General features: G+C 66.0%; 4 protein-coding genes across 4 annotated transcripts; 1 reads left to right on the forward strand and 3 right to left on the reverse strand.

Annotated features, from left to right (window-relative positions):
• Positions 1-169: 169 nt before the first annotated feature.
• On the forward strand, positions 170-3109 carry WDR13 (WD repeat domain 13; the record flags this gene model as incomplete). The annotated part of the gene is made up of 9 exons (XM_079551145.1): positions 170-210; positions 305-548; positions 1105-1199; positions 1282-1409; positions 1484-1791; positions 2073-2253; positions 2331-2472; positions 2667-2797; positions 2880-3109. The coding sequence occupies 9 exons, from the start codon at positions 170-172 to the stop codon at positions 3062-3064; spliced, it is 1455 nt and encodes a 484-aa protein (XP_079407271.1). The 3' UTR covers positions 3065-3109.
• A 60-nt stretch (positions 3110-3169) lies between these two features.
• On the reverse strand, positions 3170-8354 carry SUV39H1 (SUV39H1 histone lysine methyltransferase; the record flags this gene model as incomplete). The annotated part of the gene is made up of 6 exons (XM_079551146.1): positions 3170-3309; positions 3566-3695; positions 3788-3934; positions 5651-6307; positions 7758-7903; positions 8336-8354. 6 exons carry the CDS (start codon positions 8352-8354, stop codon positions 3170-3172), a joined length of 1239 nt encoding a protein of 412 aa, XP_079407272.1.
• A 577-nt stretch (positions 8355-8931) lies between these two features.
• Positions 8932-12360, reverse strand: WAS (WASP actin nucleation promoting factor; the record flags this gene model as incomplete). The annotated part of the gene is made up of 11 exons (XM_079551147.1): positions 8932-9066; positions 9139-9244; positions 9442-9773; positions 9872-10021; positions 10110-10156; positions 10266-10428; positions 10665-10703; positions 10776-10872; positions 11456-11542; positions 11725-11871; positions 12250-12360. The coding sequence occupies 11 exons, from the start codon at positions 12358-12360 to the stop codon at positions 9017-9019; spliced, it is 1329 nt and encodes a 442-aa protein (XP_079407273.1). The 3' UTR covers positions 8932-9016.
• A 1562-nt stretch (positions 12361-13922) lies between these two features.
• On the reverse strand, positions 13923-17709 carry TBC1D25 (TBC1 domain family member 25; the record flags this gene model as incomplete). Its single annotated transcript, XM_079551148.1, has 6 exons — positions 13923-15767; positions 16223-16438; positions 16916-17049; positions 17129-17280; positions 17350-17459; positions 17644-17709. The coding sequence occupies 6 exons, from the start codon at positions 17707-17709 to the stop codon at positions 13923-13925; spliced, it is 2523 nt and encodes an 840-aa protein (XP_079407274.1).
• Positions 17710-17857: the final 148 nt, after the last annotated feature.

The following is a 17857-nucleotide window of genomic DNA, read 5'->3' on the forward strand; positions in this document are numbered from 1 at the left end:
CCCCCCCCTCTCCTATTGGCTGGGAGGCAAAGCCCCGCCCCCCGTTTCGTCGCCGGGGCGACGCGCGGCGCCATTTTGGCGTTGAGGCGCCGGCGGCGGCGGCCGCGAGCAGCGGCTCTGCGCAGCGGTGGAGCGGGACGGGCAGCCCCCGGGGGCGGCCGCCGCCGCCATGGCCGCCGTGTGGCAGCAGGTGCTGGCGGTGGACGCGCGGTGAGGCCCGGGGGGGAGGGCGAGCGGACGGGCGGCGGCGCTCCGAGCGGGGGTCCCGGCGGCGGCGCGCGGTCTGACGGCCCCCTGCCCGCAGGTACGCGGCCTACCGCAGCCCGCGCTGCCCGCAGTTCCGCACGCAGTACGTGCGGCGCCGGAGCCAGCTGCTGCGGGAACGCGCGCAGGGCGGGGCGCTGGAGGGCGGCACCCGGCGGTGGTACCTGCGGCTGCGGGCCCGGCTCCTGGCCCAGCGCTACGGGGCGCTGTCCGAGGCCGGCAGCTGCAGGGCGCACAGCGGCAGCGCGCTGAGGGCGAGCAGAACCACGCTGGACCGGATGGAGGTGCGGGAGGGGGGGATGGACGGGGAAGTTGGGTGACGGTGGGGTCGCGGCACCCGACCTGGGACCCCCCGTAACGCGTCTGGGAGGGTTGTGGTTCTGCAAAGGTTCTGAATTATTTGGGAGGGGGAGCGTGGGGTCACGGCATCCGTCCTGAGTTCCTATAACCCATCTGGGGGGATTTGGGATCACAGCATCCCTCCTGAGTTCCTACAGCCCATCTGGGGGGATTTGGGGTCACAGCATCCCTCCTGAGTTCCTACAGCCCATCTGGGGGGATTTGGGGTCACAGCATCCCTCCTGAGTTCCTATAGCCCATCTGGGGGGATTTGGGGTCACAGCATCCCTCCCAGCATCCTTCCTGGTGTCCCTGTAACCCATCTGATGGGATTTGGGATGGCCCTGTCCCTCCTTATAACCCGCTTTGGGAGCATTTGGGGTCACGCTGTGCATTCCCAGCCTCTCATGACCCACTTGTAGGATATCTGGGCTCGCAGCTCCTATCCTGCAGGCATTCTGTGCAGCCCAGGAACCCCCACACCCCAATTATCCCCTGCAGGACTTTGAGGAGGACCCCCGCGCGCCCCGCGGCCACAGGAGATCCTTGAGCCGCGGTTCCCACCCTGGAGCCCCTCGGGGAAGCACCGATGAGCGGTGAGCTCTACAGGAGAGCCTCAGGTTTGCTTTGGTTTCCTGGTCGGAGGTTGGGGTCCCAGCGCCGTCTCCCACCCTGCAGCCCCCCGGGTGTCGTGCCCACACCGCTGGCGGAGGCGAGCCGTGCCATGGCCGGGGACACAACGCTGAGTGAGAACTACGCCTTCGCCGGTGTCTACCACGTCTTCGACCAGCACACAGACAGCGCCGGTAATGGGGGAGCGCTGGGAACAAATCTGGGAGGGTCGCTGGGCTGGTGGGCGCCCGGCTGACGCTGTTTGCAGTGCCCAAGGTGCAGTTTGCCCACGATGACCGTCACCTGCTGGCCTGCTGCTCTCTGGACGGCACCATTTCGGTGTGCCGGTTGGCTCCAGGGCCGCCGGCGGTGCTGAGGGTGCTGCGCGGCCACGACGGCGGCGTGGCGGACTTTGCCTGGTCGCTTTCCAACGACGTTCTCGTGTCGGCTTCGTTGGACGGGACGCTGCGCCTCTGGGCGCCCAACGACGGCCGCTGCATCCGCCGCGTGCCCGACCCCGACGGCGCCGCGCTGCTCTGCTGCGCCTTCCAGCCGCTCAACAACAACCTCACCGTGGTGAGTGCTGCCATCGCCGCCGCCTGGTCCTGGCCTGCCACTGTCACCGTGTCCTGTCACCTCATCCCGTACCTGTTGCTGCATCCCTACTCTGTCCCCATCACCGCATCCGTGTTTCCCACCCCCCTTCCCACATCCTGTCATCGTGCCCCATCACAGCATCCCATGTCGCCTCATCCCATCCCTATCCCTGTGTCCCACCCCCCTTCCCACGTCCTATCACCATTCCCTGTCACAGCCCCCATCCCCACGCTGCCCCTGTGTCCCATCCCACCCCACAGGTGGGCAGCGCCCGGCACATGGTGCGGGTGGTGAACATCTCCACGGGGAAAGCAGCCCGCGGCGGCGCAGGGCGGCTGCCTGGCCGGGTGCTGGCGCTGTGCTTCGATGCCCCGGGCCGTGTGCTTTGGGCCGGCGACGACCGCGGCTCCATCTCGTCCTTCCTCTGCGACCCCGGCACCGGTACGTGGGGCGGCGCCGTGGGGCGGCGCCGTGGGGCGGAGCGGAGCCCTTCTCACCGCGGTTCCCCCCCCCCCCAGGGCGGCTGACCAAAGCCTCCCGCGTGGTGGTGCAGGCGGGCGGATCCATCACCTCGCTGTCAGCCCGCGCCTGGGCCAGCCGCGAGGCGCCCGATCCCTCCCTGCTGGTCAACGCCTGCCCTGACCGCCTGCTGCTCTTCCGGTAGGGGGCGCTACGGGGAGGGGGGGGGGGGGCAATAATCACCTCCTGAGAGCTGGCTGTGGAGATGGGGGGGGGAAGGGGCATCCGTGGGGTCCTGTGGGACAGGGCTGTAAGGGAAGCCTACAGGGCTGGGAAGGGAGACATGTGGGGTGTGTGGGGCCGGACCCACAGGGCTGATGTTTGTCCCCGTGCAGCGTGGTGGAGGAGGAGGGCTCAGGAGCGCCAGGGCTGCGCCTCCGCCGCAGCTTCCCTACGCGGCACCGGGAGCAACCGCTGCGCAGCTGCTTCTGCCCACTGATGTCCTTCCGCCAGGGCGCCTGCGTGGGTCCGTACCGAGCAATAAGGGGGAAAGGGGGCAGAGCCACAGGGCCGCCCCTGACCTTATTTTCCCCCTTCTCCACTCCCAGTGACGGGCAGCGAAGATGCCTGCGTGCACTTCTTCGACGTGGGCCGCTCGGCCCGTGCCACCGTCAACACCCTGCAGGGCCACGGGCACGCCGTGCTGGCCGTCGCCTTTAACTGCGACGAGAGCCTGCTGGCCTCCAGCGACGCCGCTGGAACCGTCATCGTCTGGCGCCGCCAGCACGCGTGACGTGACCCCCCCCCCCCCCCGTGTTCCCCCCCCTCCCATGGTATGGCACAGACCCCCTGCTGCGTTCAACACGTGTGTTTGCAACTCCCTGCTGTGAATTTGGGGTCAGAAGAGGTATTTGCGGCAGGCAGCGGCCCCGCATTTGCATTCAATGCGGCTCCGGGAACGGGGGGAGCTGCTCAGGCCACCCCCAGCCAGTCCAAAGTTGGAGTCCATGCGGGTGCTTTCTGCATCCACCGGATCCACTGTGGGGAGAAGGAGGGTGATAAGAGAAGGGCTGCAGGGGGGGAAGCTGGAGATGCATCCCAGCAGCAGCAGCGTGGGGCAGGGACAGACCCTGGGGGGTGGGAGGCTGTGCTGTGGGACCGGGATGGACCTCAGGGCATCACAGGACCCCAAAGCACCGCGGGACCCCCACAAACACCCCAGAACGCTGCTGTGGGACGCCCAGGGAGGGGTGGGGGCAGGGGGGGAGGGTTGGCCCCCGCTTTGGGTGCCCACCGTGCATGTTGTAGTCGAAGGTGAGCTCCTCGCCTGCGCGGATGGGCCGGGTGGCAAAGAGGGCGATGCGGGGCAGGCGCTCATCCAGGTTCTCAATGAAGACGTTGTAGACTTGCAGGTTGGGGTCACACTGCGGGGGGTGGGGAGGGAGTCAGAGCCCCGCCGACCCCGAGACTCGTCCCATCCCATAAATCAGGGTAGGGGGATCCACCCCAAACTCACGCTGTGGTTGACAAAGTGGGAGATGTTGCCGTAATGGGCGGCATCCACGGTGTAGACGTCCTCCACGTAGTCCAGGTCAAAGAGATACGTGGCGCCCTGCCGGTCGTAAACCTGCCCGCGGCGCTCCGCCTCCTCCGAGGTGATGATCTGCAGGGGGAGCAGCACCGCATCGCCATCACCACCACATCGCCACCAACATCGCCATCGCCACCCCATCGCCATCGCCACCCCATCGCCATCGCCACCCCATCGCCATCGCCACCCCATCGCCATCGCCACCCCATCGCCATCGCCACCCCATCGCCACCCCATCGCCATCACCACCCCATCGCCATCACCACCCCATCGCCATCACCACCCCATCGCCATCGCCACCCCATCGCCACCCCATCGCCATCGCCACCCCATCGCCACCCCATCGCCACCCCATCGCCATCACCACTCCATCGCCACCACATCGCCATCACCACATCGCCATCAACATGGCCATCAACATGGCCATCACCACCCCATCACCACCCCATCACCACCCCATCACCACCACATCGCCACCACATCGCCACCACATCGCCACCGCCACCACATCGCCACCGCCACCACATCGCCACCGCCACCACCACCACAACATCGCCATCGCCGCCATCGCCACCACATCGCCATCGCCACCACCACATCGCCATCGCCACCGCCACATCGCCATCGCCACATCGCCATCGCCAGCGCCACATCGCCATCGCCAGCGCCACATCGCCATCGCCACCGCCACATCGCCACCGCCACCGCCACATCGCCATCGCCACCGCCACATCGCCATCGCCACATCGCCACCGCCACCGCCACATCGCCACTGCATCACCATCACAACATCACCACCATCAACCAGCGGTGAACCCCAGGCACCGATACAGACTGGCAGGAGCAGCCCTGCACAGCAGTGGACCTGAGGCTCCTGATGGGTGAACAACTGAACGTGAGCCAGCGGCTCGGAAAGCAAACGGGATCCTGGGCTCCATCGGCAGGGACAGGGAGGCGATCGTCCCTCATGGCTCTGCTCGTGAGGCCCCATCTGCAGCGCTGCAACCAGGCCTGGGATCCCCCGTATAACACAGAGGGGTCCAGAAGAGGCCACAAAGATACCAGAGGGCTGCAGCACCTCCGCTAAGCCAGGCTGAGGGAGCTGGGCTCGAAAAGAAGGCTGCAGGGTGAGCTCAGTGCAGCCTGCAGTGCCTGAAGGGAGCCTGCAGGCGGGAGGGGAGTCAGCTCTGTGCAAGGGGAGATGAGAGCAGGACGAGGTTGGAAGCTGAAGGAGGGCAGATGGAGGCTGGATGTCAGGGAAGCTGTGTGCCGTGAGAGCGGCAAGGGACTGAACAGCTGCCAGGCTGTGATGCCCCGTCCATCGCTAGAGGTGCTCCAGGCCAGGCTGCATGGAGCCCTGCGCTGCTGTTCAACATGGAGGAAGGCAGCCCTGCATGTAGGGGGGGGTCGGAGTTGGGTGACCCTGGGGTCCAACCCCATTCCGCACTTGGGCTGCGGGCTGAGCTCAGTGCAGCCTGCGGTGCCTGAAGGGAGCCTGCAGGCGGGAGTCAGCTCTGTGCAAGGTGAGATGAGAGGAGGATGAGGTTGGAAGCTGAAGGAGGGCAGATGGAGGTTGGATGTTGGGGAAGCTGTGATGCCCCGTCCATCCCTAGGGGTGCTCCAGGCCAGGCTGGATGGAGCCCTGCGCTGCTGTTAACCATGGAGGAAGGCAGCCCTGCACGCAGGGGGGGGTTGCAGTTGGGTGGCCCTGGGGGTGCCCCTGGGTGCCCCTGAACGCAGCTCAGCCCCCGCCGCCCCCCATCTCCCCCCCCTCCGCCCCGCGCTCACCTCCCCCACGTACTCCATCACGAAGCTGTTCTTGCGGATGCGCTCCAAGGTGCGCACGCCCCAGCCGCGTCCGTTGCCAGTGCGGAAGATGCAGAGGTCGTAGCGGATCCCCTTCTGCACCACGCGGTTGGGGCAGTCGGAACCACAGCGGCACCTCGAGTTGCACTCGTAGATGGGCAGCCCGGCCCGGATTCGCACCTGGCCCGATTCGTTGTAAGCAAACTTATTGTGCGACGCTCCGGGGCAGCAGCCGCCCGCCGCCTCCGCCAAGCAATCACTGCATTCGCAGCCCACGGCCACGGGCGTCAGCTGGACGCCGGCCCCCACTTTGTACTCGTTGATGTAGACGAAGTCCCGGGGGGGGCCGTGCAAGTCCACCTCGTTTTCCACGGCGATGCGGCCGCGGTGGCTGCGCGTGTTGTTCAGGTGCTGCTCCCAACGCCGCAGCGCCTGCCGCTGCTCCGCTTTCTGCACCAGGTACGAGGAGGCGCGGGATGGCAAACCTCGAGGGCCGGGTCTCACCGGTCCCCCCGGCGCTCGCGCCAGGTCCTGGTGCAGCTGTTTCAGCAGCCCCCGGCAGCGCAGGTTCTTGCGGGGCTCCCAGCTGTTGGCGCTGCCGGGGTAACCGCGCCACTTCACCAGGTAGAACTCCTCGCCCTGCGGAGGGGAAGGGACGGGGGTCAGGCACAGCAGGCACCGTTTGGGACACCTCCTTCCCCCCCACACACCCTTTGCCCCCTTCCAGGACCCAACAATTCACATTTCCTATCTTATAGAGGGGTCTGGGGTCTCTGTCCGTCCTGGGGTCCCTATGAGCCAGCTGGGAGAAAGGGGGGAAGCAGGCAGTCAGGCACAGCAGGCACCGTTTGGGACACCCCTTCCCCCCCCACCCCCTTCCCCCCCTCCTGGGACCCAACAATTCACATTTCCCATATTATAGAGGGATTTGGGATCCCAGTGTCCCTCCTGAGGCCTCTATGATCCAGCTGGGAGAAAGGAGGGAAGCAGGCAGTCGGGCACAGCAGGCAGCATTTGGGCCACCCCTTCCCCCCCCACCCCCTTCCCCCTCCTCCCAGGACCCCAACAATCCACGTTTCCTATTTTATAGAGGGGTTTGGGGTCTCTGTCCCTCCTGGGGTCCCTATGAGCCGGCTGGGAGAAAAGGGGGAAGTGGGCAGGAGGTAAACCTGGCCTTACATTCTCCTTCATTGAGCTCTTGCAACCCATTTTTGAGGGTCTATCCCGGGATTCCTGTAACCCGTTCTGGCATAGATTTGGGGTCCCAGCCCCTTCCTCAGCTCCCCCATAGTTTAGGTGTGGATTTGGGGTCCCGGCCCCTTCCTCGGTTCCCCCCATAGTTTTGGTGTGGATTTGGGGTCACGGTCCAAACCCTGGTGCTGCCACAGCTCACACTTGAGAGGACTTAAAGCCACAGCATCCCTCCCGGGGTTCCTATAAACCGATCTGGGAGGGTTTGGGGGTCACAGCATCCACGCCGGTGTCCCTGTAACTCATTTAGGGGTCAGAGCACCAATCCTGGGGTCCCTTCAACCCAATTTGAGAGGGATCTACTGTCTGTGTCCGCCCTGGAGCCCCTATAATCCATCCTGGGGATGGGTTTTGGGTCTCGGTGTCCCACGAAGAAACCCAACAACTCATTTTGTGGAATAACTGGGCAGCACAGCACCCGGTGACCCCATAAGCCAGGTTTTGGAGGGGCGATCCGAGGGCACAGCGTCCCTTCGAACCTCTACAGCCGTTCTGAAGGCAGATCGGGGCTCTCGCTGTCCCTCCTGGGGTCCCTACAGCTCAATCTGGAGAAGCTCTGAGCTCCCAGCAGCTCCCCTATCCCCCATTCCGGGCCACAATTAAGGTCGCATCACCTCCCGCCGCCACTGTAACTCACTCTGGAGGGGGGCTCTGAGCTCTGAGCGCCCCTATTTCCCACCGGGACAGAAGGGGGGGCGGCTTTGGGCTCACCGCGTCCCTCCAGCGCCCGCACGACCCATCCGGGCTCCACGTTGGGGCCGCACCGGGCGTCGCAGCGCCGCTCCCGGGATCCCCTCCCCCCCTCCCCCCATTCCCCCGAGGCCGCCCCGCTCCTCACCGCGACTCGTTTGTAGTCGCACAGATATTCCACCTCGAACTCGCCGAGGTTCCGCCGGGTGACGTCGAGCGCCGCGCACCGCAACCCTTCGGTCCGGCAAATGTCCCGCAGCTGCGCCCACGTCGATTTGCAGCACACCGAGCAGCCTTGAAAAGGGGGGGGGAGGGAGGGGGAAGGTCGCAAAGGAGTCGCGTGGGGGGGAACCCACCTTGTTCCCCCCCCACGTCTTGTTCCCCCCACACACCTTGTTCCCCCCCCCACGTCTTGTTCCCCCCACACACACCTTGTTCCCCCCCCCACGTCTTGTCCCACATCTTGTTCCCCCCTCCACGTCGTTCCCCCCACACACACCTTGTTCCCCCCCCACCTTGTTCCCCCTCTCCCCCCCGTCTTGTCCCCCCCCCCGTCTTGCTCTCCCCCCCACACACCTTGTTCCCCCCCCCCACCTCTTGTTCCCCCCTCTCCCCCCCCCCCCCACGTTCCGCGCCGCCCCTCCCCCCCCCCCCCAACGGCCGCCGCGCGCTCCGCGCAACGAAAAGCGCGGGAAGATCCTCCGGGCCGCCGCGCCGCGCGCTCACCTTTTAAATTTTCCGCCATCTTTTTCCTTTTTTTTTTTTGCCGCCTTCCTCTTTCCCTCCTTTCCGCCCCCCCCAGCGCGCTCTTTTTTTTTTTTTTTTTTTTTTTTCTTTTTTTTTTTCCTTCCGTTTCCGCCCGACAGGCAGCGCGCGGCGGGGGGCGCGGTGCCCGCCCCTCTTACCGCCCTCCCCTCCGCAGCCGCGCGCTGATTGGCAGTTTGGCCCGCCTAATTTACATATCCCCCAACGGCCCCTGCGCCGGCCGGATTTTCCCCTAAAAATGCCTTTTTCTCCCCATTTTCCAAGCTCTGTCTCTCCGCAGCGCTGCCCGTAGCGAGGATCGCCATCTTACGCCGCCAGAGCCGATCAACCGCTGCTCTCTGCGCGCACCGCAGCCTCAATGAATTCCTCGGTGCCGCGCGGTGGATTCTGGGAGCCTTTCGCCTTTAATTGCCGCTCGTAACCGCTCGTTGTTAATTAGCTTTACGTGTATTACCCATCGATTAACCGGGCTGAAAGGCCGCGAACCCTCCTTACGCCAATTAACGCCGCTCAATCCCTCCTAGAGCTCATTAACGGGCAGTGCTGCCATAATTAATCGCTCATCCGCCGCCGTTTATTTCCAATCGGGGGTCGGGCGGAGGGCGCAAAGCGCCGCGGCCGCCAGGGGGCGCTGCGGAGCCGTCATTCATCCCATTCGTCCTCGTCGTCCTCATCGCCTTCCTCTCCTTCGTCTGCGGGGGGCGGTGGGGGGTGAGGTGGGGGGCACGGCCATGATTTGGGGAGGGAGGATTCGGGTGTCTCACCTGAGGAGTGAATGACGCGGCTCCTCTTCTGCATCACATCCATCAGAGCGCCCACCAGCCCTCCCGCCGCAACCCCCCCAGCGCCGCCCTCGGGGGCTTCCGGGGTCTGCGGGATGGAGGGGAGGTCGGTCAGAGCTGAGCCCGCACGGACCCGCACCCCAAACCAACCCCATTGCAACGCCCGATGCCGCGGAATCGAAGCCCCGGTGCCCCTCGGTCCCCACCTCCCCCTTCGTGCCCCTTGGGGCGTTACGGCCTCCCCCCCCCCACTTCCGACCGCGGGGCACCGCAGCCCCTCCCCACCTTGTTCAGCGTCACGCCCTGCCGGATCTGATCCAGGAGCGCCCCCCGCGCCGGAGGGCCGCCCACCACCGAGGGGCTCCCGCTGGGGGGGGGCAGAGGTGGGGGAGGAGGGGGCGGAGCCACAGAGGCGGCGGCGGAGGCACACGGAGGGGCGGAGCCTCGCGGAGGGGGCGGAGCCACGGGTCGAGTTGCGGAAGCCGGGCCGGGTCCCCCACGTGGAGGGGGCGGAGGACCCCCAGACGGTGGGGGGGGAGGCAGCGGCCCACCGCGAGCCCGCGGGGGTCCGGAGGGAGGAGGGGGAGGAGGTGGGGTGGCCCCTCTGCCTTGTGGGCCTGCAAGGAGAGGCATTAATTGCGCTGTTAACGGTGCTGCGGGTCTGCAGGAATCGCTGTCCCCACGGAGCTTCGCGGGGGGGCTCTGCGTGGCTCACCCTGGCGCCGCATCTCCTCCTTGACGGCCTGCAGCCCCCCCTGCCCCTCGATGAAGTCGTAGATGAGGCGCGAGGTCTCAGCGTCTGCCAGCTGCGCCTCACTGATGCCGGCGCGTGCGAACAGAGCCCGCAGGTCGGGGTCCAGCGCTGCTGTCTGCACCCACGCAGCCCCTTAGGACCCCTGTGCTCTACACGAGGGGTTCCTCACAACCCCCCCATGCCCCCCCCCAACCCATACATACATCAAAGCCATTGGCGGGATCCCAGCCGATGTGGCCCACGTGCCTGGGAGACGACAGAGGGGGCTCAGGAAGTGCCTCACATCTCCCCCCCAGCCCCACATTTCCCCCTTCCACATGTCCACATATCGCCCCGTCAGCCCCCCCATACTCACTTGAAGCCAGACGGGGCTCCGATGTCGGCCTTGGAGATTTTCTTGCGGCCCTTCTTGCGCTCGCTGCCTGCTGTGGGGCTTCCTGCCGTGGGGCCGGGCAGCCCTCGGTAGCGGGAGGCTGTGATGTCGGGGTTGGCGATGGGCACAGCCGGCAATGATGGAGCTGCGGGAGTAGCAGAGGAGGGTTTGTGGGTTTGGGGTAGGAAGTGGCCTATGGGGTAAGAAGCCCCCAAGCTATGGGGCAGGCACTCACCACTGCCATCCATAGGGGCCGGGGGGGGCCGGGGAAGGCTCCCACGACGCTCTGCATTGGAGGGGATCAGCGTGCGCTCCGTGCCCCTCCTCATGTTCCTGTGCCCCCCACCCCAACCCTGCTCCCCACCCAAAGGTGGGACTCACCATCGCCAGGAGGCGGCGGCGGCGGGAGCTGCCGGGTCTCTGCAAGGAGAGGAGGGTGAGCAGAACGCAGTGGGGCTCTGGGGCTCTGCATCCCCCCCCCCATTTACTCACCCGCCCGCTGCTGGCGACGCCGCAGCCTCTCCTGCACCCGCTCCTCGAAGGCGGCCGCCTCAGCCTCATCCGCAAAGTTCAGTCCCGCCTGGCCCTCCTGTGAGGCCCCGCCCCCTGCGCTTTAGCCCCTCCCACAACCAGCAGGCCCCACCCACCGACCTCCCCTTCACACCTTGAGCCCCACCCACCCACCTTTAGCACCCGTAGTTCCGCCCATAGATGGTTAGCCCCGCCCACAACCCACTTGGCCCCGCCCAGATCATCTCAGCCCCGCCCACAAACGTATTGCCCCACCCACATATGTTTAGCCCCGCCCCGAGTCTCTTAGCCCCGCCCTCAACCCCTAGCCCCCGCCCATGGCCCTTTAACCCCTCCCAGATCATCTTAGCCCCGCCCACAACCATATTGCCCCACCCACAGATGTTTAGCCCGGCCCCGAGCCTCTTAGCCCGCCCACAACCCCATGCCCCCACCCACGGACCCTTAACCCCGCCCAGATTACCTTAGCCCCGCCCACAGCCATACTGCCCCACCCACATATGTTTAGCCCCGCCCAGACGATCTTAGCCCCGCCCAGACCATCTTAGCCCCGCCCACAACCCCTTGCCTTCACCCATGGCCCCTTAACCCCGCCCAGCTCACCTTAGCCCCGCCCACCGCCCGTCGCCCCGCCCCCTCACCTCGCAGCTCAAGGTGTGGAAGAAAGGCGCTGCAGCTTCGTACCCCATCTGCGCCTGCAGCTCCTGCTCCCACAGCAGGCGGCCGGCCTGGGGGGAGGGAGGGGGGGAGGTAAGGGGGCACGGCCGGAGCTTAGCCCCCCAGTCCCCCTCCAAACGGGCCTCCCTCCCTCCGCTGCCACAGGAACAAGACGCCCCACCCCAGATAGCGCCAGCCCCACACCCAGCACAGGGGCTGAGTGCCCCCCCCGCCCCCCCCCCCCCCGACTCACCCTCAGCCCGTACAGGCGGATGAAGTAGGAGCGCCGGCTGCTGTCCCTCACCAGGCAGGCGACGCCGCAGCACCGTTTGGCCCACGACCCCCCCGCGCCCCCCCCCGGCTCTGCCAGCATCAGCTGCACCACGGCCGTAGCCAGGGTCTGAGGAAGGGATAAGTGGGGATGGCGGATCCCACTGACCCCCCCCCCAGTGACCCCCCCCCCCCCCCAGTGAGCATAGAACACCTCCCGCCCCCCATCCCCATCCCACCACCACAAAGGACCCCAAAAACCCACAACTCTCAGCCAGAACTTCCAGGTCAGATCCCCCTAAGAACCCAAAGAACCCCCCGAGACCCTTCCCCCCCCCCCCCCCCCCCCCGGGACCCTCGTAGCCCCCCCCAAGATCCCATAAGTCCCCCCCGCTCCCAGCACCGTTGGACCCTCTTAGCCCCCCTGGGCCCCCCCTTGGGACTCCTCACACCCCATAAGCCCCCCCATGTCCCCCCCTACACCCCACAAGGTTCCCCATCCCCTCACCACACATTTCCGGCCCAGCAGCTCAAACAGTTGCAGGTTTTCCTGCTGCTGCAGCAGCACCGAACCAACGTTCTCAGCCGCTGGGGCAGCCCCCCGTCCCCCCCGGCTCATTGTGGTACCCCCCCCCCAATGCCCGGGACCCCCACCCCCTCTCAGCACCCTTCTCCACCCCCTGGGGCTTTTGCTTGGGCCTCTTCCACCCGGAAGCACCCCGAGCCCCGCGGCCGCAGGGACGTCACCTCCGGCCTGGGAGGGGAACTGGGGCGACTGGGAGGAACTGGGAGGCTCAGAGCAGGGCTGGCAGAACGGCCCCTCTCCCCCCAAGGACCCCCACCTCATCTCCCCCCCCCTCTCCTATCCCACATCAGCAACCACGATCCCTTCCCATTCCACGCTGGAGCTTTTTTCTCCTCCTTGTACGGACCAGGATCCCAACCACCACCATCCCCAGAGGGGCTCGCGCTGAAGCCCCCTCCCCATCCCGGTCCATACAGGAGCCCACTGCTCCGCACCGCACAGCTGCCAGGCCTCAGCTTTATTTGTGCCATCAGTGCCCGATAGGAGGGTGGGGGGGTGGGGGGAAAACAATAAATAAAAGGGGAGCAAAAGGCACCTGGGGACAGGAACTGGGGTGCACTGGTCCATACTGGGAGAACCCATAGATGAGATCCCAGCTGGGAAGCCCAGCCGCTCTGTTCTGGTCCTTACTGGGAACACATCAAGGCCACACAGGTGAGAAGATCCCGGGCATGACGCTGTACTGGTCCTTACTGGTCCGTACTGGTCCTTACTGGTCCGTACTGGGACGATGCAAGGCCATGCGGATGAGTTCCAGTCGAGCTGCCATACTGGTGTGCGCTGAGCCATGTTGGGGGCTGAAGGCCGCGTGGATGTTGGTGCTGTGATCCCAGTTGGGAAGCAGTACTGGTCTGTACTGGTCCATAATGGTCCATACTGGTCTGTACTGGTCCGTACTGGTCCAACTCAGGGCAGCTCCCAGCTGGGATGCTGTAGTGCTTTGTACTGGGAGGCACTGGGCTACGCTGGGCTCTTGGCTGCTCCGTGGGATGTGGGCAGAGCTGGGAGGCCTCTGCATCCATAGGGGCTCTACAGGGTCCCCATGGAGGCAGGGTCCCCATAAGCGTCTCTGTGGGGTCCCGGTTCCCCATGGGGTCCATCTGGGGTTGCCATATGAGCCTTGTGAGTCCCCATGGGGTCTTCATGGGGTCCCACCTCAATCTCCCCATAGGGTCCATCTGGGGTTGCCACATGAACCTCCTGAGTCCCCATGGGGTCTCTATGGGGTCCTGGTTCCCCATAGGGTCAATCTGGGGTTGCCACATGAACCTTGTGAGTCCCCATGGAGTCTTTGTGGGGTCCTGGTTCCCCATAGGGTCCATCTGGGGTTGCCACATGAACCTCCTGAGTCCCCATGGGGTCTCTGTGGGGTCCTGGTTCCCCATAGTGTCAATGATTGGGGTTGCCCTATAAACCTTGCCAGTCCCCATGGGGTCTCTGTGGGGTCCCGGTTCCCCATAGGATCCATCTGGGGTTGCCCTACGAACCTTCTGGGTCCCCACGGGGTCTTTGTGGGCTCCCGCATCAACTCAGCAGCCCCACCTCAGCCTACAACCCCCCCCCCCCCGCCCCCCAACTCCCCCTTGGGGTCCCCCCTACCCACGTGTGGGGCTCCCCGGGGCCGCTCCCCCCCAGCCCTCCAGGTAGCGAGCAAAAAGCCCCTTGGCCCTGCGCAGGACGCGGGGCAGCTGATGCCTCCTGACCAGGCGGTCAAAATGCATGGCGACCTCGTTGTAATCCCCGGCCCTCGCCATCACGGCCTCCCGCTGCTCCAGCAGCATGGCCAGGCACACGAACAGCAGGAAGGGATTCCCTTGGCCCAGCTCTGCTGGCGGCGGCAGCGGCGCCCCGTCGTCCTCCACACCCAGATCTTCTTCCTCCGAGGAAGAGGAGGAGGAGGAGGAGGAGGAGGAAGAGGAGGACCACGAGTCCTCCCAAGCCCAGCCTCCTGCCCACGGGTCCTGCAGGGCATCGGCAGCTGCGGGGTCGCCGTGTGGCTCTGTGGGGTCGTCACCGGGCTCCCCAGCGACGGCGGCACCTTTGCCGACCTCTTTGGGGTCTTCATCCACCTCTCTGGGGTCACCGCCGGCCTCTTTGGGATCCTCACCGAACTCTTTGGCAGCACCGGGGTCCCCGCCGACCCCTTGGGCAACTTCACCGCTCTCTTTAGGGTCCCCGCTGACGTCCTGGGGAGTTTGATCCCCTTTGATAACCTTCGTGGCGCCTTCGCTGGCCTCTTGGGTGTCGCTGAGACCCCCGCCGGCCTCTCCGGGCTCTGCACAAACTTCCTTTTGGATGCTGGAGCTCCTGCCGGCCCCTCTGAGTTCCCCACTCGTCTCCCTGCAGTCGCCACCGACCGGGTTGGGTTTCTCCCCGACCTCCTTCAGGCTCTGCACCGCTCTGCGGATGCTCGGCCCTTCGCAGGCGCTCTTGGTGCCGACGTCTTCCAGGCTCTCGGGGCCTCCAACGCCCCCCCTGCAGCTGAGATCTGCTGAGATGGCTTCGCTGTTCTCATCAGCCTTCCTATAGACGTCGGATTGGCCACAAATCTCCGGAGCAGAAACGTTCTTTGGCACAGCACAGCTTCCCCTGCTCGTTTTGGGATCCTGAGGGCCGTCATTGTTGCACGTCTCGGGACAGCAGGCGATGGGCTCCGACCCCTCGGCCTTCAGTTTGTCCTCGCAGCTGCCGGCGACGCCCCCTCCCCGCTTCTCCCTCCGGCGCCGGGGAGGCCGAGGCCGCATCCCCCTCCTCTCCCGCAGCCCCCGCCGTGCCCTGCGTGCCCCCAGGGGCGCTCCCAGCAGCGGGATTCCCTCAGGGGGCGGCGGAGGGGCGGGCGGCAGGGAACTCCAGGTGATCTCCAGCACCCGCAGCGCGTCCTCGAAGGCAAACTCGCGCTTCAGCTCCAGCAGCAGCCAACGGTAACAGAAGAGCAAATCGTGGGCGCCGCGGGCGGCCAAGAAGGCCCAGAAAGGCGGATCAGCGCGACGCAGCAACCGCCTCAGGTGGGAAAAAGCCCGGGCCAAACCTCGGCCCCCCGGGCGGAAGCGCGGCCCCAAGCGCCGCATTAAGGAGCAGAAGCAGAGGAAGGCCTGGGCCTCGTCATCCAGCACGGCCAGCAGCGGCGCGGCCACGTCCGACATGCCCTGGCAGTAGGAGAGACGCGGGTGGCCCAAAGCGAAGGTGGTGAGCAGCGCCTGCAGCGCTGCCAGGTGGGGGTGGCCCTCCTCGGGGCCCCCAAAGTAGGGGTGGCCGCGGTCGGTGCGCACCACGTCCTTGCGCACGGCGGCCGCCACCAAGGCCAGCTCTGCCGGGGCCGCCCGCGAGGCCAGCAGGGATTTCAGCGCCGCGTATTCGTCGGCTTTGCGCCTCAGGTGGGCCAGGCGCTCCTGTCCCGACAGCCCGGCGGGGAAAACGTTCAGCAGGTAACGCCACACCACCTTCGGGGGAGGGAAGGAGAAGAAATCAGGGCAAAACAATGCGGGTTTGGTGATGGAAAAGGGTGGGTGAGACGGCTCTGAGCCCACACTGCTTTTTTGGGGAGGAAAACACGGAGAATCAGGGCAAAATAACACACGTCTGGAACCAACAAAAGGTAGTAGACAGCTCTGAGCTCACACCACCTTTGGAGGAAAAAACAACAAAAAACCGAGGCAAAGAAAGCAGATTTGGGAACAAAAAGAAGTGAGTGCAAAGGCTCTGAGCCCACACCACCATTTGGGGAAGACCAACAAAGAATCAGGGCGAAAGAACGCACAAATTTGGGGACAACAAGGAGTAGGCGAGACAACTTTGAGCCCACGCTACCTTTTTGGGGAGGGAACGAGAGCAGATTAGGGCAAAAGGAGACAAATTTGGGGACAAAAAGGGGTGGGGGAGACGGCTGTGAGCTCACCTTGCGCAGCCCGGGCTCCACGCCGCCGTGGTAGACGTGCAGGCGGAGGTCGTGCGGCCGCAGCAGGCGCCCACCGGGGCCCAGGTAGGAGCGCAGGTCGGCGTCGCTCAGCGGGGCGCAAGGCGGAGGGGGGGTGGATGGCGGCGAGGTGGGGGTCTGGGAAGTGCTGTCGGACCAGGCCAAAGCTGCCTGCGCCCTCGCCAACGTCCGGCCCACCTAGAAGGGGAACTGGTGGCACTGGGAGGGACTGGGAAATGTTGGGGAGTGGACCTATGGACAGGAGGAAGGGGCTGGGGGGTAACTGGGTGGCAACGGGGAGGCGTAGAATGGGAGACGGAGCACTAAAGAAGGACTGGAAGAATACTGAGAGGTTTGTAGGACCAAAGAAGGATTAGGAGTGAACTGGGGGGACTGGGGCGATGGGAGGAGACTGTGGGGCAACTGAGAGGGAGACTGGAGATAACCAGAAATACAGAGAAGGATTGGAGATAATCCAGGAGCATTGGAAGCACTACAGGAGCAACAGTTAGTAAAGGAGGACTGAGGAAGTCGGAAAGGATGTGGGAGCGTTGGAAATGGGGGCAGAGAAACATCGTAAGTGCTGGCAATAAACGGCAAGGGGTACAACGAGGTGCTGGGAGGGAGCTGGGGTGCAACTGAGGGGGGTAAGGAGATGAGGGGTGCGGAGCCCACCTGCGCCCATAGCGCCTGCGTGAAGGGCACGGCGGCAGCCAGCAGAGAGCGGCGCTCGGCCGGGGGGGGCGGAGGGGGTTCAGCGGCCGCCACCTCTCGGGGGCTGATGATGTCCCAGTCCTCCAGCAGCGGGCCTGCGGGTGGGGGAACAGCATCAGTGCAAATCTGGGGGGCTTTCCGCACACCCCCAACCCCCCTCCCCTGGCTGCTCACAGTCGGTTGCCGGGCGCACATCCAGGCGCAGGCGTAGGGCGGGCCGGGCGGTGGTGAAGGCGGCTGCCAGATCCCCATCGCTCAGCAGCGGCATGAAGCTCTCCCGGCCCTGAGCGTCGCGGGCTGCGAAGCTGAGGGCGAAGTTCCTCCTCCTGTGGGCACAGCGCGTCAGGCCCCGGCCCAGCACAGGGCTGAGGTGGAGCATAAAGGGCTGCGCTCACCCCTGCAGGTCGAAGGCACGAGCCAGGATGTGCTGCAGGACGTCCAGCGAGGTGATCTGCGGATCCACGGCAAACGAACGGAATTCGGGCGGCTGCGGCCCTTCGGTCTTCTGCGCACAAAATGGCGGCGGCGCCTCAGACCGCGCCGGGCCGCGTTGCCGTGGAGACGCCGCCTCGTCGCTCCCGCGCTCGCCCCTCATTGCCCGGCGCCGTCACGTGACCGACACCCCCCAACTTCATTTGCCGCTTCCCCTCCCCCCACGTGACCTCCCCGGGCTCAAGCCCCGCCCTCACCTGGACGCGCACGCGCACTACCTCGCACTCCTCGTCCCCGCAGGCCCCGCCCCCCGGGGCCGCCATGGAGGCGGCCTTTGGGCCGCCGCCGCCGCCCGGCGGATGGGTGGGAACGCAGAGGCGTTATACGTCACCGCGCTGACGTCAGGGCGCAGGCCCCGCGGCTGTGGAGCGGAGTTCGGGGCTACCCGGAGCGCCGCGCCGAGCGCGTCCC

This window comes from Tetrao urogallus (assembly GCF_951394365.1).
Source record: "Tetrao urogallus genome assembly, contig: scaffold_254, whole genome shotgun sequence".
NCBI classification, from domain to species: Eukaryota; Metazoa; Chordata; class Aves; order Galliformes; family Phasianidae; genus Tetrao; species Tetrao urogallus.